The 17,462-nt window shown below is 38.0% G+C and overlaps 1 protein-coding gene across 1 annotated transcript; it reads right to left on the bottom strand.

The window, feature by feature from the left end:
* On the bottom strand, window positions 1-5,595 carry bco2b (beta-carotene oxygenase 2b). Its single transcript, XM_034867510.1, has 12 exons — window positions 5,479-5,595; window positions 5,138-5,336; window positions 4,840-5,051; window positions 4,535-4,650; window positions 4,191-4,293; window positions 3,908-4,036; window positions 2,876-3,036; window positions 2,597-2,764; window positions 1,677-1,811; window positions 1,074-1,256; window positions 685-795; window positions 1-339 (listed from the first exon to the last, which is right to left on the bottom strand). Exons 1-12 carry the CDS (start codon window positions 5,513-5,515, stop codon window positions 223-225), a joined length of 1,671 nt encoding a protein of 556 aa, XP_034723401.1. The 5' UTR covers window positions 5,516-5,595; the 3' UTR covers window positions 1-222.
* Window positions 5,596-17,462: the final 11,867 nt, after the last annotated feature.

Here is a 17,462-nt window from a genome sequence, read left to right as displayed (position 1 = left end):
CATGAAGGGACTCATAGTGCACCTTTAATTATGAGTAGGAATGTTTTTTGTCTTTTTCTAACAAGTAAACTATACAGCACATTGATATTTGTGTAGCGACCTTGTTTACGTTGAGACAGCCAAAACGTCAATATTTATATAGTTTATAACTTATGCCATGACTTCTATCCATTCATGTGAGGTCAACGATACACTCATCATGTATTTCCTCCTCTCCTACATCTATGGGGTGGCATTGAATGTCCCGTGGAAACCGTAGGGGATGTTGACGGGCACCGCAGCCCTGCCCAGTTCCTCGAACGTTTTGGCATCTAAAACCAGGAGGAATGTACTCTTGTCCTGGAAAAAAAGTAAGACACAGGTGGAAAAAAAAATCTTGTTTAAAGCTATAGAGTTTAAGAGTAACAGTTACCTCACATTTAAGGAGAAATTGCTTTTAATTGATATTTTAAATAAAACTTGTATTTTTAAGCACCAAAATGTCTTTTGTAGACTTTAATACATTCCCTGATTTTGGTATAGTGCCTCCAAATCTCCCAATTTTCTCCAACCTCACAGCTGTTGTTTTGTTGTGTTGAACCAACAGTGAGCTGGGGAGAAATTTTGGGGATTTGGGTCCTCTAACAAAATCCTAAAGTGTATCTCTCAGGGCCGTGACCTGTAGTAAGACTGAACATGTCTGACCTTATTGGCAGTGATGACCACAGACAAGACAACGCCATCGTCCTCCTCCGTGGCATCAGGGGAGGGTACAAAGACTGGTTCGGAGGGATAAAAACCAGGTTGTTCCCACACCTGTGAGAAAATACAGTAGAGTTACTCTTGAGTTGTAGAGTTTAAGGTTGCTGCAGTATAGCTGTTATCATATTTTACTTTACTTTTATGTTCTTTGAATCTAAAGGACTGTTGTTTATCATATAAAAAGTATAACAAATGATGGTGATGGCTGGTTGTTATTTGACTTGTAATGATCATAGACCGTACATTAGAATTTGTTTGCCTTTTATCTGCTACAATATTATAGCACACTTCCTGTCTTCATGTAAGTGAGAAATCAAAAAAACTCAATTCACCTTCATGTGTTTTCCGTGGAGGTCCATCTTGATCAGTGAGTCTCCTACAAGATGTCTGAAGCCGCAGCCATAGAAGTAGCGGTAGGGGTGGGTGTTGTACTTGTCATAGTGGATCTGGGGGAACTCAAGACCTCCATATTGATGAAGATCCTCTCCGTGGAGGTCCTCATGGGTACAGAAGACCTGTACAAAAAAAAACACATGCTCAATGAGACTCAGGAAACATTAGCAGTTACAGTACTGTATTTTTTTTTGGGAACAGTTGGGAAATTAAATTAAGAAAGGTATCCACCCTCAAAAAGAAGTAATTCAAATGAGATCAGAATGTTAAAAATAAGTAGCTGTTCTGGGTGTAAAAATAATTCAAACAGTTATAATGTCACTGCATAATATATAATAATAATATAAAAACTATAAAGCATGTCTGCACAAGGCCATTTGGTCATGAAAATGTGTTTGCAAGAAAGAATAAGTGGTACCATTTTAACAAAGTTTTAAGTAACCTAATCTTTTTTGCTATATGTAGGAGTTTGCATCTTATCCTTTTTACTACGCATGTGTCACAGACAGTGCCGATACATGTAGATTATGTTGTCTGACTACCTTCTTCTTGGCAATTCTTATTGAAGTGGCTGCGGTGTTGGGCGGGTTCAAGTTCTGGTCGTAGTGGGTATCATTGTCCACATTGAGAGGCAGAACAAAACGCCGTGGGAAGTTTCTACACATGGTGTTATACACCTGGTGGGAAAATATGAATATCAGTTCAGACTCAACAAATCGTTCAGCTAAACCAAAAGCAACCCCAGCACTCCACTTAAAGGAAATTTCCAGTCGATTTTAACATGTACCTCTCTTTTTTTTTTTTTTTTTTTTTGTAGTGTTGTCACTAACGAGACAAATGAAAACAATCGGTGTAGCCATTTTTTGCCTAAACAGTTATCCTCCTGATAGATTTTGTATGCAACAGGCTGGAACAGGGCAAGTTTTAAACATGTTTCTAGCCTTAAAACATGTTCAAAATGTCATTACCAGTGTCTAGCTATGTGCAGTTATTCTTTCCAAGTGAACGATGTGAATTTGACTGCAGTAGATGTGACAGAAAGGCATAAAACATGTGACAACTGACTAGTGTGGACTTCACTGGAAAACAGGAAATAAACAGAGGTATGTACACTGGCTGTATCAACACACCTTTTATGTCTTTCTGTCACAACTACTGCAGTCAAATTCGCTGGGTTCACTTGGAAGGAATAACTGCACATGGGTAGGCACTGGTGATTACATTTTGAGTATATTTAGAGGCTAAAAATTTAAAGGCTAAAAATTTAAAACTTACCCTGTTCAAGCCTGCATGCAAGATCTATCAGGAGGATAACTCGTTACTGACAGCACTACACATTTAAAAAAAAACAGAGCTACATGTTGAAATCGACTGGTATTCTTCTCTAAGTTATGTTTGGAAAAATCGTGGAATCATGGAACGTACAACTTGTCAGACATTGAACTTTACCTAACCTGCTCACCTCATCAAGATCTTCTCCAGACTTGCGGAGGTTTTGAATGTTGTAGTTTTGAATGGCCTTGCCATCATCTGAAGCACACATATCTAGGATCAAGAAGCCGTCCTCCTCGTATGCGTTAATCTGGTGCAGAGTTAACAGCGGCTTGGCAAGGTACTCAATGGAGCTTAACTGCAACACAGGATTGAACAGAAGAATATAAACAGCCTATATTAATATAGAGTAAAAACATTGTGAATACACTGCATTCCAGAGAACTCTGGGTCTGTTTTAATTCCTGACCTTTCCTGTATGTTTGTGAATCAGGTGAAAGATGGTGTCGCGTTTCGGGTCCCAGAAAATTCCATCACTGATGCTTTTCCCTCTCAGCTTGCCTGTGACAATCTTTAACAGGTCCATCTTGATAGGCTGCTCAATAAACACCACATAGTTCTCTGACATGGCTGTAATGGATTGAGAAGGTTTTATTAGTTCCTATTCAAAATTCTGAAATCATGATTTATTTGTAGTTGGCATTCTGACATTTTCATAAGGAAACTAGAATGGATACCAGTTCTAATTTCTCAACCAAGACAATCTGACATTGCCTAGTACTGATCAGATACCAATGCTCTCTCTGCAACTATTATACTATTGTATTACCAAAATCTGTAAACCTCTGCACGGAACTCATTGGGATCATTCTAGAGCGGAAATGATTAATTGATTAACATAAGACAAGATAGACTTTATTAATCCCACACTGGGGAAATTCCTGTGTAACAGCAGCTCAAAAGAAGAAAAATAAATGTACACACATCAGAGTAACACAAATATACATAGTAGACAAGTAGACATAGGAGAAAGAATATACATAAAGTACAAGAAATAGATAAAAATAGAATTAGTCATGATAGTAATAGTAGTAATAAACACCCTTATATTAAACACACAGTATATTTACACAGTTATACAGATGAGTAAGGTCCAGATGAATAGAAATGACCTATTGCACAGTAGGAGGTGACAGAATTTATTTGTAAATAATTAATTTCATAGGTAAAATAATTTAGGGAATAAATAATAGGCAGATTAATGTATAATAAAAATATTTTTTATTAAAGTATGCTAGGGATAGATGTGACTTAATGAATGTGATAGCAGAAACACTGACTTCAATCACACTGAAGAAACTGTACTTAAATAACGTCAGATACCATTCTTTGGTAGAATACACATGAAGATTTAATCTTACTCCTTTAAACAGCTCTATAGTCAAGGCGCAAGCGTGTAAGCAATGAGTACTTTGATTTGAGTGCTACAACTTTTGCTTACCAAAGCTGTGGTAGTAGGATGGTTTGCTCTTGTCCACTGAGGGAATAGAGCACAGCACTGTGGCTCCCTCCAGGGTTTCCTCGGCTTTTTTCTTGGTCGGCGGCACTCGGATGATGTTATAGGTCGCGCCTGTCAGCACAGATCCAATGAATTTCTTATTGAAGGTCATCATCAGACACATGGTGAGCAGTGTTGTTGTTCCGTACATTTACATACAGTGAGACAACATACAGACTCTTGCTGATGCCGTGTGAATAACCTGATTTGGTGTTTCCTAAATTACCTTTAGAGGTGTATGAATTCCCCATGTTGTAGGTTGTTCCATCACGCTCCGTGTGGGGGTGTGCAGTCGCTCCATTCACAGCAATGAATTTGCTCCAGTCCACCTAAGGTAGAAATATAAGAGTGCAATGACTTTGTTAACTCTTTAGTTCTATTTTATGATTTTAACCAGCAGCTAATCATACAACACAGAGTTACAGTAGCCTGCAAGCCTGCTATAAATTAGCAATAATATTGCACTTGTTTATGACTTGCCTAGCAATAAAACAGCTGTGCACAGATGTGTCCCTGCAGAATTATCAGCTACAACCATATGTCTTACAACTACATTCAAAAGCACGTTACCTTTTTAGTTGTCTCTAGTGTCTCAGGGTCCACCTTGTGCATGACACTGGCTTCAGTGCTGACATAATAATCACCTTTATATGTCACAAAGCTCACATTGGCATTATCTGTGGTCTCTAGAGGAGAAAATCAAGATGCCAAAGTTATCACAACATAGCACAACCACAACAATGCCTCACCATTCACTCATATTTTGTGTTTCTCATAGAATTGAATTAAACTGTTGTAAGACTTTTGCAGTCATATTAAGCTTTTTTGCTGCATTGAGTTTTGTTCCTGTTCATTCCGTTTGATTAAATACTCACTTGGTAATTCAAATCTTGACAGGAAGCGCTGGAATACGTTTTTACAGGGGTCTGGCATGTTGACAGTGCCAAACTCTGACACTGTGATGCGGTTGTGCTCCTTGTTGGCTTTGTAACTGTCACTGGACAGGAAGCAGCTTTTGTAAGTCACCTGTCCGTTGGAGATTTTGAACTGGTGCAGGAGAGCCATACCATCAAACCAGTGGTTGAACCTGATGAGAATAGAGGGAACAAGAGAAAGGAGTCAGCTTTGTGATGTATTGGCAGCAGTAGATGTATTTTAAAATCTTATACTCACTTATGGTTTCCGATTTCAAACTTCCCAGGCCCATTTCTCAAGAAGCGTCCGTTGATCCATTCTGGGATTATTCCAGTGATAACGGTGCTGATGGGATTAGGGGTATCCTCCACTGAGCGCACAAGCTTCTCGATGCAAGGCAGATCATGCACATCTGTGAAGTGGTCAATGTTCTGCCTAGACTTGGAATTTGGCAGTGCTAGGGGGGAAAAATAACTTTACTTTAGTGCAAACCACAGACCCATTTTCAACATATAAAACAAGGGACATTAACAATATCCGGTAACCCAATAAATGATTTGAAGTGAAATTGTGCACAACTAGTAGAATCCTATGTTTACCTGGGATATTGTGCTGTTGATGTGTGATGGTCTCCATGGCTGTAGCTCTGTCTCTACTGTTTCTCCAACACTGCTTTATACTGTCGTCCTGCCTGTGAACGCCCCTCACAGTCAGATAACTAGGCAAGCAAACCACGATTTTATGATTGCGCTAAAAAACAGAAGTACTTTGTGATCACAAGATTATACAAGTGGTCACTTATTCACAGAGATAATCACTGAATCTTACTAACAAGTGGCAAAATTCCTGTCGCAGCATTCATCATTCTCCTCAAGTGGTGATCATTTATATTTTAGTTGGTCATGCTCAATATGCATGCATATGTGTAGTGATGGTGAAAGCAGATACACTTGGATGAATAGCCGGTAGGGAAATTTGATAACACTTTATGATAAAAGGTACACTATATACTTAAGTAATGGTACATAACAACTTATTAATTTCCCTTGATATAATGTGTGGTCAACGCAGGATTTAGACTATGATGAGTTACTGTTGCTCAGCATTAACATCATTGGTTTGTTGACTTTACTTGTACCCTTTTTATAAAATGTGACCAAAAAATTTATAACGGATCATTTGAGATTTTTTTTCATGCTAACTGGTGTTCCCCGTTTGAGTAGAATTTAATGTTATTTATTTTTTGGAATACTAAAGGTAAGATTGAGAATAACAGCAAATTTTAATCTTCTATGTACATCTTCAACACTGGACATAATTTGCTTTACCATAAATGTACAAACATGGTATTCTATTGTTGTATTATGACATTCATCAACTGGCCAACCAATGGCTCTCATTTTGTCCTCCAGTATTTGAAAAATATAGTTATATTTCCCAGTATATAAAGTAAAACTTCATTAATTAAACATCAGTTAGGAGAATAGAGTAGTAGTCAAAAATTGCCACAGGAAAACATCTTGGTAACAGGATATGTCTGGGTTTTACAACTTAATTTAATTTTGTGCCGTATATTTGCTATACACACTGTAAAATTGGCTAATTTTTTTAAATGTTACATTTGGATCTCTTAATAACTCCCTTATTGTTGTGGGGTCATGAAAAGTTTGGGACCCACAGATACGATTAGAGATGATCCGATACCGATTCTGATAGTTGAACTTGCATTAACGGCCGATGCCGAGTACTGATCTGATACCAGAGTGTCATATATTTTATTATGTTTTAACAACTGTATACTACTATCCCCGTGTGGATGTGATATGATTTCTAGATTTGTTGTCGGTCTGGCTCAGGTTAAACTCTTTGTGAAAAATTGAACAAACACAAACAATGAATGCCACAGAACTTTCTTTTATCATCCAGTTTGACAGTCAGTTATAACAGAAAAAGAACACAAATAAACTACTTTAACATAGATTTTCATTAGGGCTTTATTATGTGGTATTGGATTGGTGCATATACTCCAGTACTTCCCGATACCAAAACCAGCATTTTAGGCAGTATTGGAGGCGATACCGATACTGGTATCCGAACATCTCTAGTTACTGGCCACTTCAAGTTCAGCAAATCTCTTAACCAAGGATCAACAGTGAGGGTTCCCCGATGGTCCAGGGCAAGTAAAACGCCACGTCGGGCAACTAATGTAACAAGAAATATCAATTTTTTTTTGGACTATTATGTCATAAATGTTGCCGTTTTGTATTGTTCTCTTGCCCCCATCCCCTTGCCCATGTCGAAGAATACTTTTTGAAAGATTTGATTAAAATGTGCTGTTGGCCAATCTAAAATTGAGTTGGCGCTACTGACGTGTGACTCGTGGCTGTCTTGTTGTCTTAACGTTGAACCTTGCTTAGTTTCTTGACATAAAAAGACATAACGTATTCCAGGCTGAGGGGACATGCCTTCCTTTTATGGTCTAAAAATATACTGTAAGAGCTTTATCAGCATTATAGTATAGATAAACCAAGAGCATGGTGTTGGTCATCTACAAGGCAGTAAGGGCAGAGCACTTCAGTCGCAAGTTCACCTCTAGTGCATAGAACCACTGTTTCCCTTTTTATTAAAACCAGATTTAAAGTAATGAAAGGATGGCTTCAAGGAAGGAAATTCCCACATAAACAACTCAGGCCCTGCAGCAGTTGGCACAGATTGAACATGACAACAGAAGCATAACTAAGGCTATTTAGATGGAAACGATCTGAAGAGAACACACAAAAGTGGTGTTGCATTCTCACTTTATACTCCACATTTAGACAAGTGTTTTGGGGGGGAATTCTGCGTGCATATGGGGACAACAAACTGTCTGTCATTCGATGTAGTATGCACACCAGGCAGCTAGGGGGTAGTGTGAAGCACTGCCACATAACACCACCAAGTCCGCTCGCCTGTGCAAAACCTTGCTAATACTTCTCTCCCTTGTAGAATTGGTGAATCAACAGTTTGATGGAGCCTGGGACACGTTCTTCTGTCTCAGCATATTGTTTGTAATTTAAAATGTTCCAAATAAAAATATTTGATCGCAAAGAAAAAAAGTGAATGCACCTTTTCTGATCAGTATCAGTACTATATTTGAATATTTTGTAAAACTGCTGCAAAGACTCTTGTATGTTCATCAGAGCTGCTAGGGCAACTTGAAGGTCCATCGATGGGACTAATCCAACATGTTTGTTGTTATTTTCCTGTACTGGCGCATGCCTGTGATGTGTGTGTAAACGCGAACGCAACAAGAGCCAATAATCTTTAATTGTAAATGCATGTATTGCTGCTTGCATACAGTACATGCATAACAATGCTCCTCTCCCTTGCAGTAGAGGAAGATTACTCTGTCATGGGCAATCATTCACAGAGAGATATATATATATGCAACACTGTGTCCGTAATAAACAAGATGTATTTCTACTGCATTGACTTTTCACTTGTTTGGTAATCTCAGTATATGGTGAATATAAAATAAAGAAGAAACATATGTTTTGAAATGGTTCACTACATTGCAGCAACTTTTTTATGTAATCACTTAAACATGCACATGTAAGCTCTTTTGCTCTTTTTTTTTTTTCTTTCATTTAGGATGTCATGTCCCCTAAAAACATCCACTTTGGCATGACTGGGGGAAAAAGAACGGCTTGAAACAATTGATTAGAGCTGCGGAATTACAGCTGAAACCACCACACCAACAACAAACTGTTCATTATTTAATGATAACCTGGGGTCTATATTGCTGCACAACTGGCATAGCAGTGTCCCCTTTTTAGAAGGACACTATGCAGCACAAGATCTTCAAAATGACTGAATACAAAAAGACATTGAAAAGGAATCATTTTGGGAACACAGCTTATTTACTCTCCTTCAGAATGTTAAATGATGAGATCCGTACTACACTTATGTCTGTGCATTATTAAAGTCGGGGGGGGTGAACAGTTAAGCTAAACATAACGGTTTGAAAGGAGGGGGAAACAGCTGGACTGGCTCTCTTCAACGTTCAAAAATACATTACCTCAAAGTCCCTTTATTATCTCATTTTCTTTTGCGTATTTAATGTGGACGCAAATGGAAATGTAAAGTTAATAGATTTAATTGGGAGAATTTATTTCCACTACACAAGGCTGGTGCCTGCAGTGACTTCTGAGTTTTGTAACAAAAATGCACCGTGTCCATAGATACAGGAATATCACATTACATGTCATTTAGATTTAGCTTAGCAATTGCTATATATATCAGAGGTCAAACACCCCTGGAGCAACTAGGGGTTAAGTGTCTTGCTGTCATGTGTCATATCCACCGCGCCATCACCACCTCAAAATAGTAACTTTATGTTAAGCTCTATGTTTTGAGGGACTAAGATTGATCGTCTCATTAAGGCTAACTTATAACAGAAAAATTGTTGAACTATTTCTTTAAAATATAAAATATTGGTAATATCAAGCAAAGTCATAGTGACTCATGTAAATTTTGTTATGAATGCTACAACTAAAACTTAGATGTTATTCATTATAGGGTGCTTTATAGACAGCTGATTCAGTTCATTTTTATATAATTATTGAATCATATTATGTAAATAATTTTGCCAAATGAAGCAGAAAATAGAGGGAAAGACCCAGTACATTTTATCCCAGAAATAGTGCCTTTGTGACGGAAAGCCCTCTGGGTTCTTACGCTTCACAAAGATCCCCTCACACAGACATCAGAAGGACATTTTGTTTAACGCTAAAAAGTTGTTATTCTCAACTCTATGCAGTATTTCATATACTAGTTGCTTTAACTTTAGCATAGCGGGGTAATTCTAGACAGACCTGCTCAAACTTTTGAATTCAGTGACGGTCATTTCTCTATTTTGTGTTTCCCTATGTACTCTATTCTTACCTGTGACCCAGAATTTGATGTCAACATGCCATCTTGAAGAAGAAAAAAGCTAGACTACTCAAACCATGGTGGCTGTGCCACATGTCGTATTGACGTGGCTTTAAAATGACACCCCCGAAGCAGGCATGTCGTCTTTTGTTTAATTCCTGTTGTCCCAAATACTCTCTCCTCATGTCTCTTCCTTGACTCCTCCACTGGCATCTCAGGTGGGAGGGACTAAGACGCAAAGAGAGGAGACAAGGAAAGGTCTCAAGGATGTGAAAAAACTGAGGAATGAGAAGAAAGGCCCGACTTGTGTCCCAGCAGCAAATAATGAATACAAACCAGCAATGCAGCGGTGTCCACTATCACATCACACCAAATTTGCTGGTAACCTGTAGCTTCACCAGCACCATTAAATGAAAAGGTTGGAATAAGTCACACTCGACCCTGTGACCTACAATGTAAATTGTCCTTTATGAAACAAGATGCACACAGCTGGTTTATAGCTTGATGTAGCCTCCTACTGACAGGGTACAAATAGGGTGTTATGATGTGCTCCCGAGGGCTGTGTACACTGAATATGATTACTTGTTTTGTTTTTATCTCTCATGACTGAAGTCAGGCAGAGTTTAACCATTGTTTAACAACCTTTCAGAGATTATAATGTTTCGTGATAAGGAGTTCTTCACTCTGTACTTAACAGATAAAGCGATGTTTCATACTGATGCAAGGTCATCATCTCATACAGTAGGGTTACGTTTCTAAAAGTTCTTGTCCAAAATGTGTTGCCAGTACTGGGTCTGAACTGACTAACTGAACATTAGACCAGTTATGTTTCACTTATTTTTTTTTGCTCTAAACTTGAGTGGTCCCTACCTTTAGTTGCTGTTTGGTACCAAGCAGGTCATTTACAGCAAGGTTTTACAGGTTTACGCTTAAAAACGGCTGCCAAAAACAATAGTGATGAGATAAAGGAGAGTAAAACAAAAAAGTTAAGTTGAAATCCAAAACAGGATTTTTTAGTTTAAGATACCATCAAGCACCATAGAGCTGAGGGTCATTAAACTGCAAATGATTTGGTTCTTACCAAGATAAAAAAACTTAAATTTAGAAGTGTTAGATAATTTATCTTGTTTTAAGAGTAAGCTTGTCAAGTGAAATAATGTTGCTGCATGGACAGATATTTTCCCCTGTTTTGAGTACTACTTCAAAACAAAAGCAGTAAAAGGTATAATTCAAACAGAACAGCGACTAAATAAATAACTAAATATTTTACTATTTATTATAACAAAACAATGTATAACTCCAACAATAACCATAATATCTAACACCTTGTATTGTTTTTTTCTGACACATTAAGCCTTTACAGTTTACTTAATTAAAAGAAAATGGTTTTTCATCACCTGGGACTTTGATTTCTACATAGCATTCCTGACATTTTCTCCTCAGCTCGTTTTTGCCCCCTGGTGGCGGACAGCTGCATGGTCAGGGCCAGAGCCCTAGAGAGAGAAGAGACAGAGACTTTGCTCTGTCATTCTGGTCCAATGTGGTTGACAACTTTTGGATTAGAGAAAATTAAGAAACAAATTACTTAAAAATAAAATATTAAAAGTAATTATAAATGTATACTACTTTCAAAATCACTTTTTGCACGCCATAAATTGAAAACTTAAGGTTACGACCGTAACCTCGGTTCTCTGATAGCATGAGTGAGATATCTCAAAAATGGGGTACGCCTCCCTGTGTATTCCTCAGAAGTACTGTCTTACTACGCCAGCCATGATTGGCTGACCACAACTGACGCAAGGTAGCAACTTCTTCCCGATACACGCAAGAAAGGTGGTCCGGTGAAACTGGCCAATATTGTGCTGCCATCTGTATAGCTTTTTCAGCTAGGGAATGAAGCTTTGCAGATAGCTAGGTACGTTATCTTTGTAGCTAAGAATGTGCTACGGCTAATGTTTGGGCAAACTGGCTGATAGAAGCTACTTCAGTGATCTTTAGTTTGGGAATAGCGAGCTTGGCGGAGGGTCACTACTGTTTGGAGACAATCCTATCTGTTGAGTATCGCCACATAGGGACCAGGGCCCGGCGAGAAAGTTGTGAGCTTGACTCTATGGACAGTTAGCATAGACCCTGGCAGTATCAACGATGTTTGCTTCTGAGTGAGAAGAGGCAGTTGCATAGACAGTTAAAGAAATGGACCAACAGATCCCGCTGTTCTGGACAGAGACCAGTGAAGAATATTAGAAGCACTTTTCTGGTGATGGCTAGGCGTTACTGCCTACTTTACTGCGCAGCCTCCAACTGAGCTTGACAACGTAGTTTTGACGTGGACAACGTGTCTGAAAGTTGTAAGTCTTCTGGTAGCTGTGCCAAGACAAATCTCAATCATTCCCAATCAGCAGAGACAAAGAGCGTAGGTATATGTTAGGAAATAACATAGACACAGGCTAATTCTTGATAACTAACATGCTAGTTAACATTAATAATTAAACCTACAGCTAATGGATGTCCAAACTGTCTGCAAGCTTACACTATATGGTGATTCCTCTACTGTGCGACAGCAAGTTGCGTGGTTATGACTCAATCGTTAGCCTATTTTTACAAAAACGTCTTCTACGGAGCCATAATGTGAGCAACAAGGTAATGGAGCCTTTTATACATTGTCATGTTTCTTTAGAAATAAACAATGGACAAATAGAGTCTTAAAACACTTCAGATGTAAAGTTATTCCCTGTCAAAGTGGCGCCAAAGTCAATGGCAGTGAATGGGATTCTAACTGCAGATGATGGCTTCGTAGCATTAAAATGGCGCCGTGGGAGCTACGAGCAGAGGTCTATAGGGTCAATATTTATCTATTTACTGTAGCTGACACTGTCGCTTTTTTATCTTATGCTGCAAAGTGAGTGATTGATGTCATCTTAATTTCATTGTGTAGTTATATGCAATGACAAAAACTATCTATCTAGGAAATATGTTTTTTATTTTAAAACCTAACCTAAGAAGGGAGGGAAAATATGCACATGAGGCTTAAGCCCAAAACACGAATCATTGAAGAAAATGAAACAGGAAGCGCGTTTCCATCTTAACTCTTTTTTATTTTTACTTCCGCCAATTCTCAGATTTGGAAACGCGTGCTCGCCTCCGCTTCGACGCCACCATCGGTCACATTGTTTCGCACTTAACAGCACATTTTTTCGTCAGCAGAGCCAGTTGGAGCAGTGCTTTCCGACAGGGAGTGGTTCCTTTGGGAGCAAGATAACGTACGAATTCCCGGTGTCCAGCAACATTAAAGACGTCAGAGTGAAAAAGCTTGGCAGGAATTGTTTTTATTTGACATTTTGTCCGGTCGCCCTCATTTACAGGGGATTGTGGACGTGCTGTCTGAGGAAAGAAAGAAACGGGACGAGTCTGCACCTCATCTTCTTTGAAGGTAGGCTACGTTAACACTTTGGGATAGGTGTGTAACGTCTGTTTGTACATGATATATGTTGTGTACACTGCAGGGGGCAAACGTTGTTATTCTCACATTAATCAAAACTACATGTCGCTCATTTACGATTGCTATGGCCATTTTTTCAATACTTTCAACAACTTTCTTCCACTCTTCCCGCACCAACACGCCTACAACACACAACGGGCTAAACGGGTAACTTTATGCTCAAAATCACACATTGTAAACTAAACTCCAACACTAATTTTCAAAATACGATAAAACACGCTGCAAACATGGCTTAGTAAATGCTGCATTTTGTGCATTTTTGCTGCAGAAATTCAATACAAAAATGAATGAGCCATCAGAGTATAGCTTGATAATGTGTCACTGCCCGATGTGAGTCGAGTTGACAGGATTTCTCGTAGGCTACTACTCTTTCTCGTGCAGAAATGTTTCTATCTTTCTTTGTGTTCATCTTTAATGTGTTGCTCCTTTTCAACACAAAATCAGCCCAAATAGGTCCTCAGTTTACTGTAACATAGAGTCAGGTTTGCGTAATATCAAACAAGACTGTGACTTCGGTTACTGTCTTTGCTCTCAAAGTACAACACTCCCTCACTGTAACATATATAGAATACTGTAAAAAAGTTGTCCCTATATCAAAAAGGTTCCATGCAGCTGTACCTTAAACATCCTGTCCATGTATGAAACTGTTGGAACTACAGCTATGGGAAGCTGGGGCATCAGAGACAGCGCTCTCCACCACCTTTATCAGAACACCAATTGAGGCAAAAATGGGTTCATTAGAGAAAAAATGACGAAGCAGTGAAGCTCTTCTCGAGGATTGTTCCGTTGTTTTTTTTTGCATTCATTTGTTACCCATCTTTTAGTACACTTAAAACTAAAGCCATGATGTGTGGAATTTGAAAAAAATAATGGCCCTATCCATTGGTCACACCAAAAAAAGACTCTTTGGCTGACAGGACTATGTCTACTATATACCATAACCAAAAAAAGACTTGTCTTTTACCAGGTCTACCTGATGGCTACCAACGGCTGCTCCCCTGTTACATTTTGTCAAACATTTCAGAATGCCTTCTACTTTAAAGGTAAAAGTGAGTTTATATTTTATTCTTTCTTGTAGTACTTATTACTATTATATTGTATAAAATACTGTATTGTATTCATTATAATGTCTATATAATAACTATTTTTTTTTCTGCTTGTAAATAAATCCTGAAATCTTCTCTTTTACTGTCCACTTCTTGCTATTTTAAGTGGAAACAGCAGGTAAGGAAATTCTTGTATTTGTTTTTAAATTACACAATTGTAGGCAATACATTTGTGGCAAATGCATACCTCAGCTTCATGATTTTCTCCTATATCCTCCATTTATGGTAAAATATAGATGTAGTAGATTGCAAGTGTATGATGTTACTGATGTAACTATGTTCTTCTCACAAATGCAGATCTGGATGAAGACACTTTCAGAATCGGAGCGGTCAACAAGAATTGTTTGGTCCGAAGCATGGATAACAAATTCCTGCTTTTAAATGCTGAAAGTCAATTTCAAGTACAAAACTTAAACAGCGATCAGCTATGTCACCCTGGTAAGATGCAGCCAAGTACAGCAAAATATACAGTGTAGTACTTTAATTCAGGCTTCATAGACGGATTTCCAGTTTTATCAACAATTACAGCAGTCATGACTAGGGTTGGGTTTCGTTTAAGAAAGATTAAAATCTTTGTCAGATTTTGCATTTCTATAACAATCCATCACCCCTCCATCATTTAGGAACATGTTGCGTTTTCCACTTGCTTATGATGTCTTTTCTGTTTAGACTGCAAATTCAAAATCCAGACATACAATGAATCCCCAGACAAAAACGGTAAAGGGAAGCCAGCCATGCTGTATGTGAAAAGGAATAACAAGAACATGGTGGTGTGCTGCAGCGAGACACAGCACGACATTTATCCTGAGGAAATGGTGAGAATTTAACAATAATTTAGTTATTTACAGCATGTGGTGTGAAGGTCCACTTTAAGTGGTTCTAATGACAGAGGTACAACATCGAGGACCTAATTTATTATGTAGAATATTCTGACAAATTCTTTCCTGTCTGTAATAAACATAGGCCTACTTGATGTTTGTCAAACGTGCTGTAGAACCTAAAGAAATCTCAACAGATTTAGATTCCCCAGTTTAACTCTTCCACACACCTCACCATTTGAAAACCTCTGCTGTAAATCATCTAAACCATTTTGTTGAAGTCTGCACAGTACATTAAACTGGTGGTGTGTTTAGTCAAGTTTTTACAGAAATTTAATTATTTAGCTGTTGTCACATCACGTCACAGCCCTAGAATTGAAATGCCCTTTTTGAGGAAGAAAAACCCACAGAAAGGGAAGTAGAGGACAGCTTATCTCACAACGTTGGGCACTAACATCACTTAATAGGTGAAAAATGAATTTGTTGGTTGAAGTTTGACAGGGTAGCTTTTGTCAATGAAGGGTGACAACGTGATTACAGACTCTTATCATTGTGAACGGAATCATTTGCTGGACAAAAAATTACCAAAAGGCATTATGGGACGAACACAAAAGCTTGTAAAGACAAGCTGGATAATTGCCCTATTAACTTACATTGTAGCTTGTTTTGCCGCTGCGTACTGCAGTGATCAGTACTGACCACTTTCAAAGATTGTTGTTCCCATCAGTCACTTAGACACAAAAACATGGGAAAATAGGGTCCAGCTTGAAAAGAAAAAAGGTAGTTGTCCTTTAAAAAAGTTATTAACATAGAATACATTATGGGATAATTAAAGCAGCCAAAGTGACACTAGTTTTTACTGCATGAACCAACTATTCATTCATTTATTGTGATAATTGTTGGTGACCCTCGTATGTTAAGGTTCCTCCTGGACCGTAGGCTCTCCATTCTGTCCACTGTGCAGCGGTGTGACGGAGCAGACATGTAAACCAGGCTCGCCACGTGTTTTTTTCCTATAGGATCTTCCAAGTCAAATTGAGGATACCAAACACAAGGCCTTGTTCTACATGATCAGATGCACAGCATCGAACACGTTTAGGTTCAAGTCCTCGGAGCACCCGTCGGGATTCCTGGGATTCGAACCTTCTGATGATCCCTCGCTGAACAAACTGGTCTTGCGTCATGAAAAGGATGACTCTTGTAGGATTTGTTTGCAATTTACTTGACACTATAAAGAATGTCATAACAATATCACCCTGGTTGTCTCATTAAGGAGAATACATTGCTATGTGGACAACCTGCAGATTGTTACATTTAAATAGAAGACTTGTACAGTACCGCTGAATTTTCTCGAAAGGGTGTATTTGTACACCTAGGGCTACTTTAGAGTACGGCAGGTAATTCGTGAGATTTTTTTTGTTTTTAAATGTATATGTAGACTTCAAGAAAATGCCAGTCATAATTCCTAAAACAATTATACACTATAATGATGGATTCATTATTATAGTGTATACTTCTTTTAGTGATTCTGAACATGTGAAACAATATTGTTGTCTAGTAAAACAAATGTATTGTAACTCTTTCCATAGCTAGCCATTGTTTTTGTTTTTTCCACCCAAAATGTTTGTGCCAGCGAGGGAGAACATTATTAGAAAAAAAGTAAGACCACTGGTACGGAATATAATTATTACTGTAAGTTTAAATGGCAAAACCGACAGATGTTCATAACACCAGCATGAGTATTTTGTTTTGAGTTAAAGAAATAATTTTCCTTTATGTCATTTAATTTAAAATAATTTAGCTTGAAACATAAGGAACACTTCTTCAAAATCTAAATTAACCAGCTGTTGACTGACCATATTGAGATGGTGCACCTTGATATATCCAAGTTAACCTTTTGGTGTGATTGTTTGTCTTCATTTCTGCCTTTAAAGCAACTCACACTTTCAGCTTTTAACAGTGACATAGTCCCTCTAAAGATAAGTTTGCCGCCATATTTAAGATACAGATGTACTTTTCTCTAGATGTGATTACAACTTAAAATTGCAAAAGTGCAGATGACTTTTTGTATACAGCATATAAGCATTTTTATATTTTATATACCTTTTGTACTCTTGTCATTGTCTATTGTGTATATTTTTAAGTCATAAAATGTCAAAATATGAAAGAGCAGACTTTATTCCATCTTATTCCATCAAATCCTGTGCATATAATCTGATAAACCATTAATTGAACAGACCGACACCAAG

Source organism: Etheostoma cragini, chromosome 3 (assembly GCF_013103735.1).
Source record: "Etheostoma cragini isolate CJK2018 chromosome 3, CSU_Ecrag_1.0, whole genome shotgun sequence".
In the NCBI taxonomy this organism is placed as follows: domain Eukaryota; kingdom Metazoa; phylum Chordata; class Actinopteri; order Perciformes; family Percidae; genus Etheostoma; species Etheostoma cragini.
The sequence above is the reverse complement of the archived record's forward strand: the minus strand, read 5'-3'. Positions and strand labels throughout refer to the sequence as shown.

Bases quoted from the DNA above. Each gene is read 5' to 3' on its own strand.
- bco2b (XM_034867510.1), bottom strand. From the start codon at position 5,515: ATGGAGACCATCACACATCAACAGCACAATATCCCAG. The intron at 1,257-1,676 runs GTAGTCAGACAA...TTTTTTGTACAG, and splicing joins TAAGAATTGCCAAGAAGAAG to GTCTTCTGTACCCATGAGGA. The intron at 796-1,073 runs GTGAATTGAGTT...ATTTTCTCACAG, and splicing joins TCCACGGAAAACACATGAAG to GTGTGGGAACAACCTGGTTT.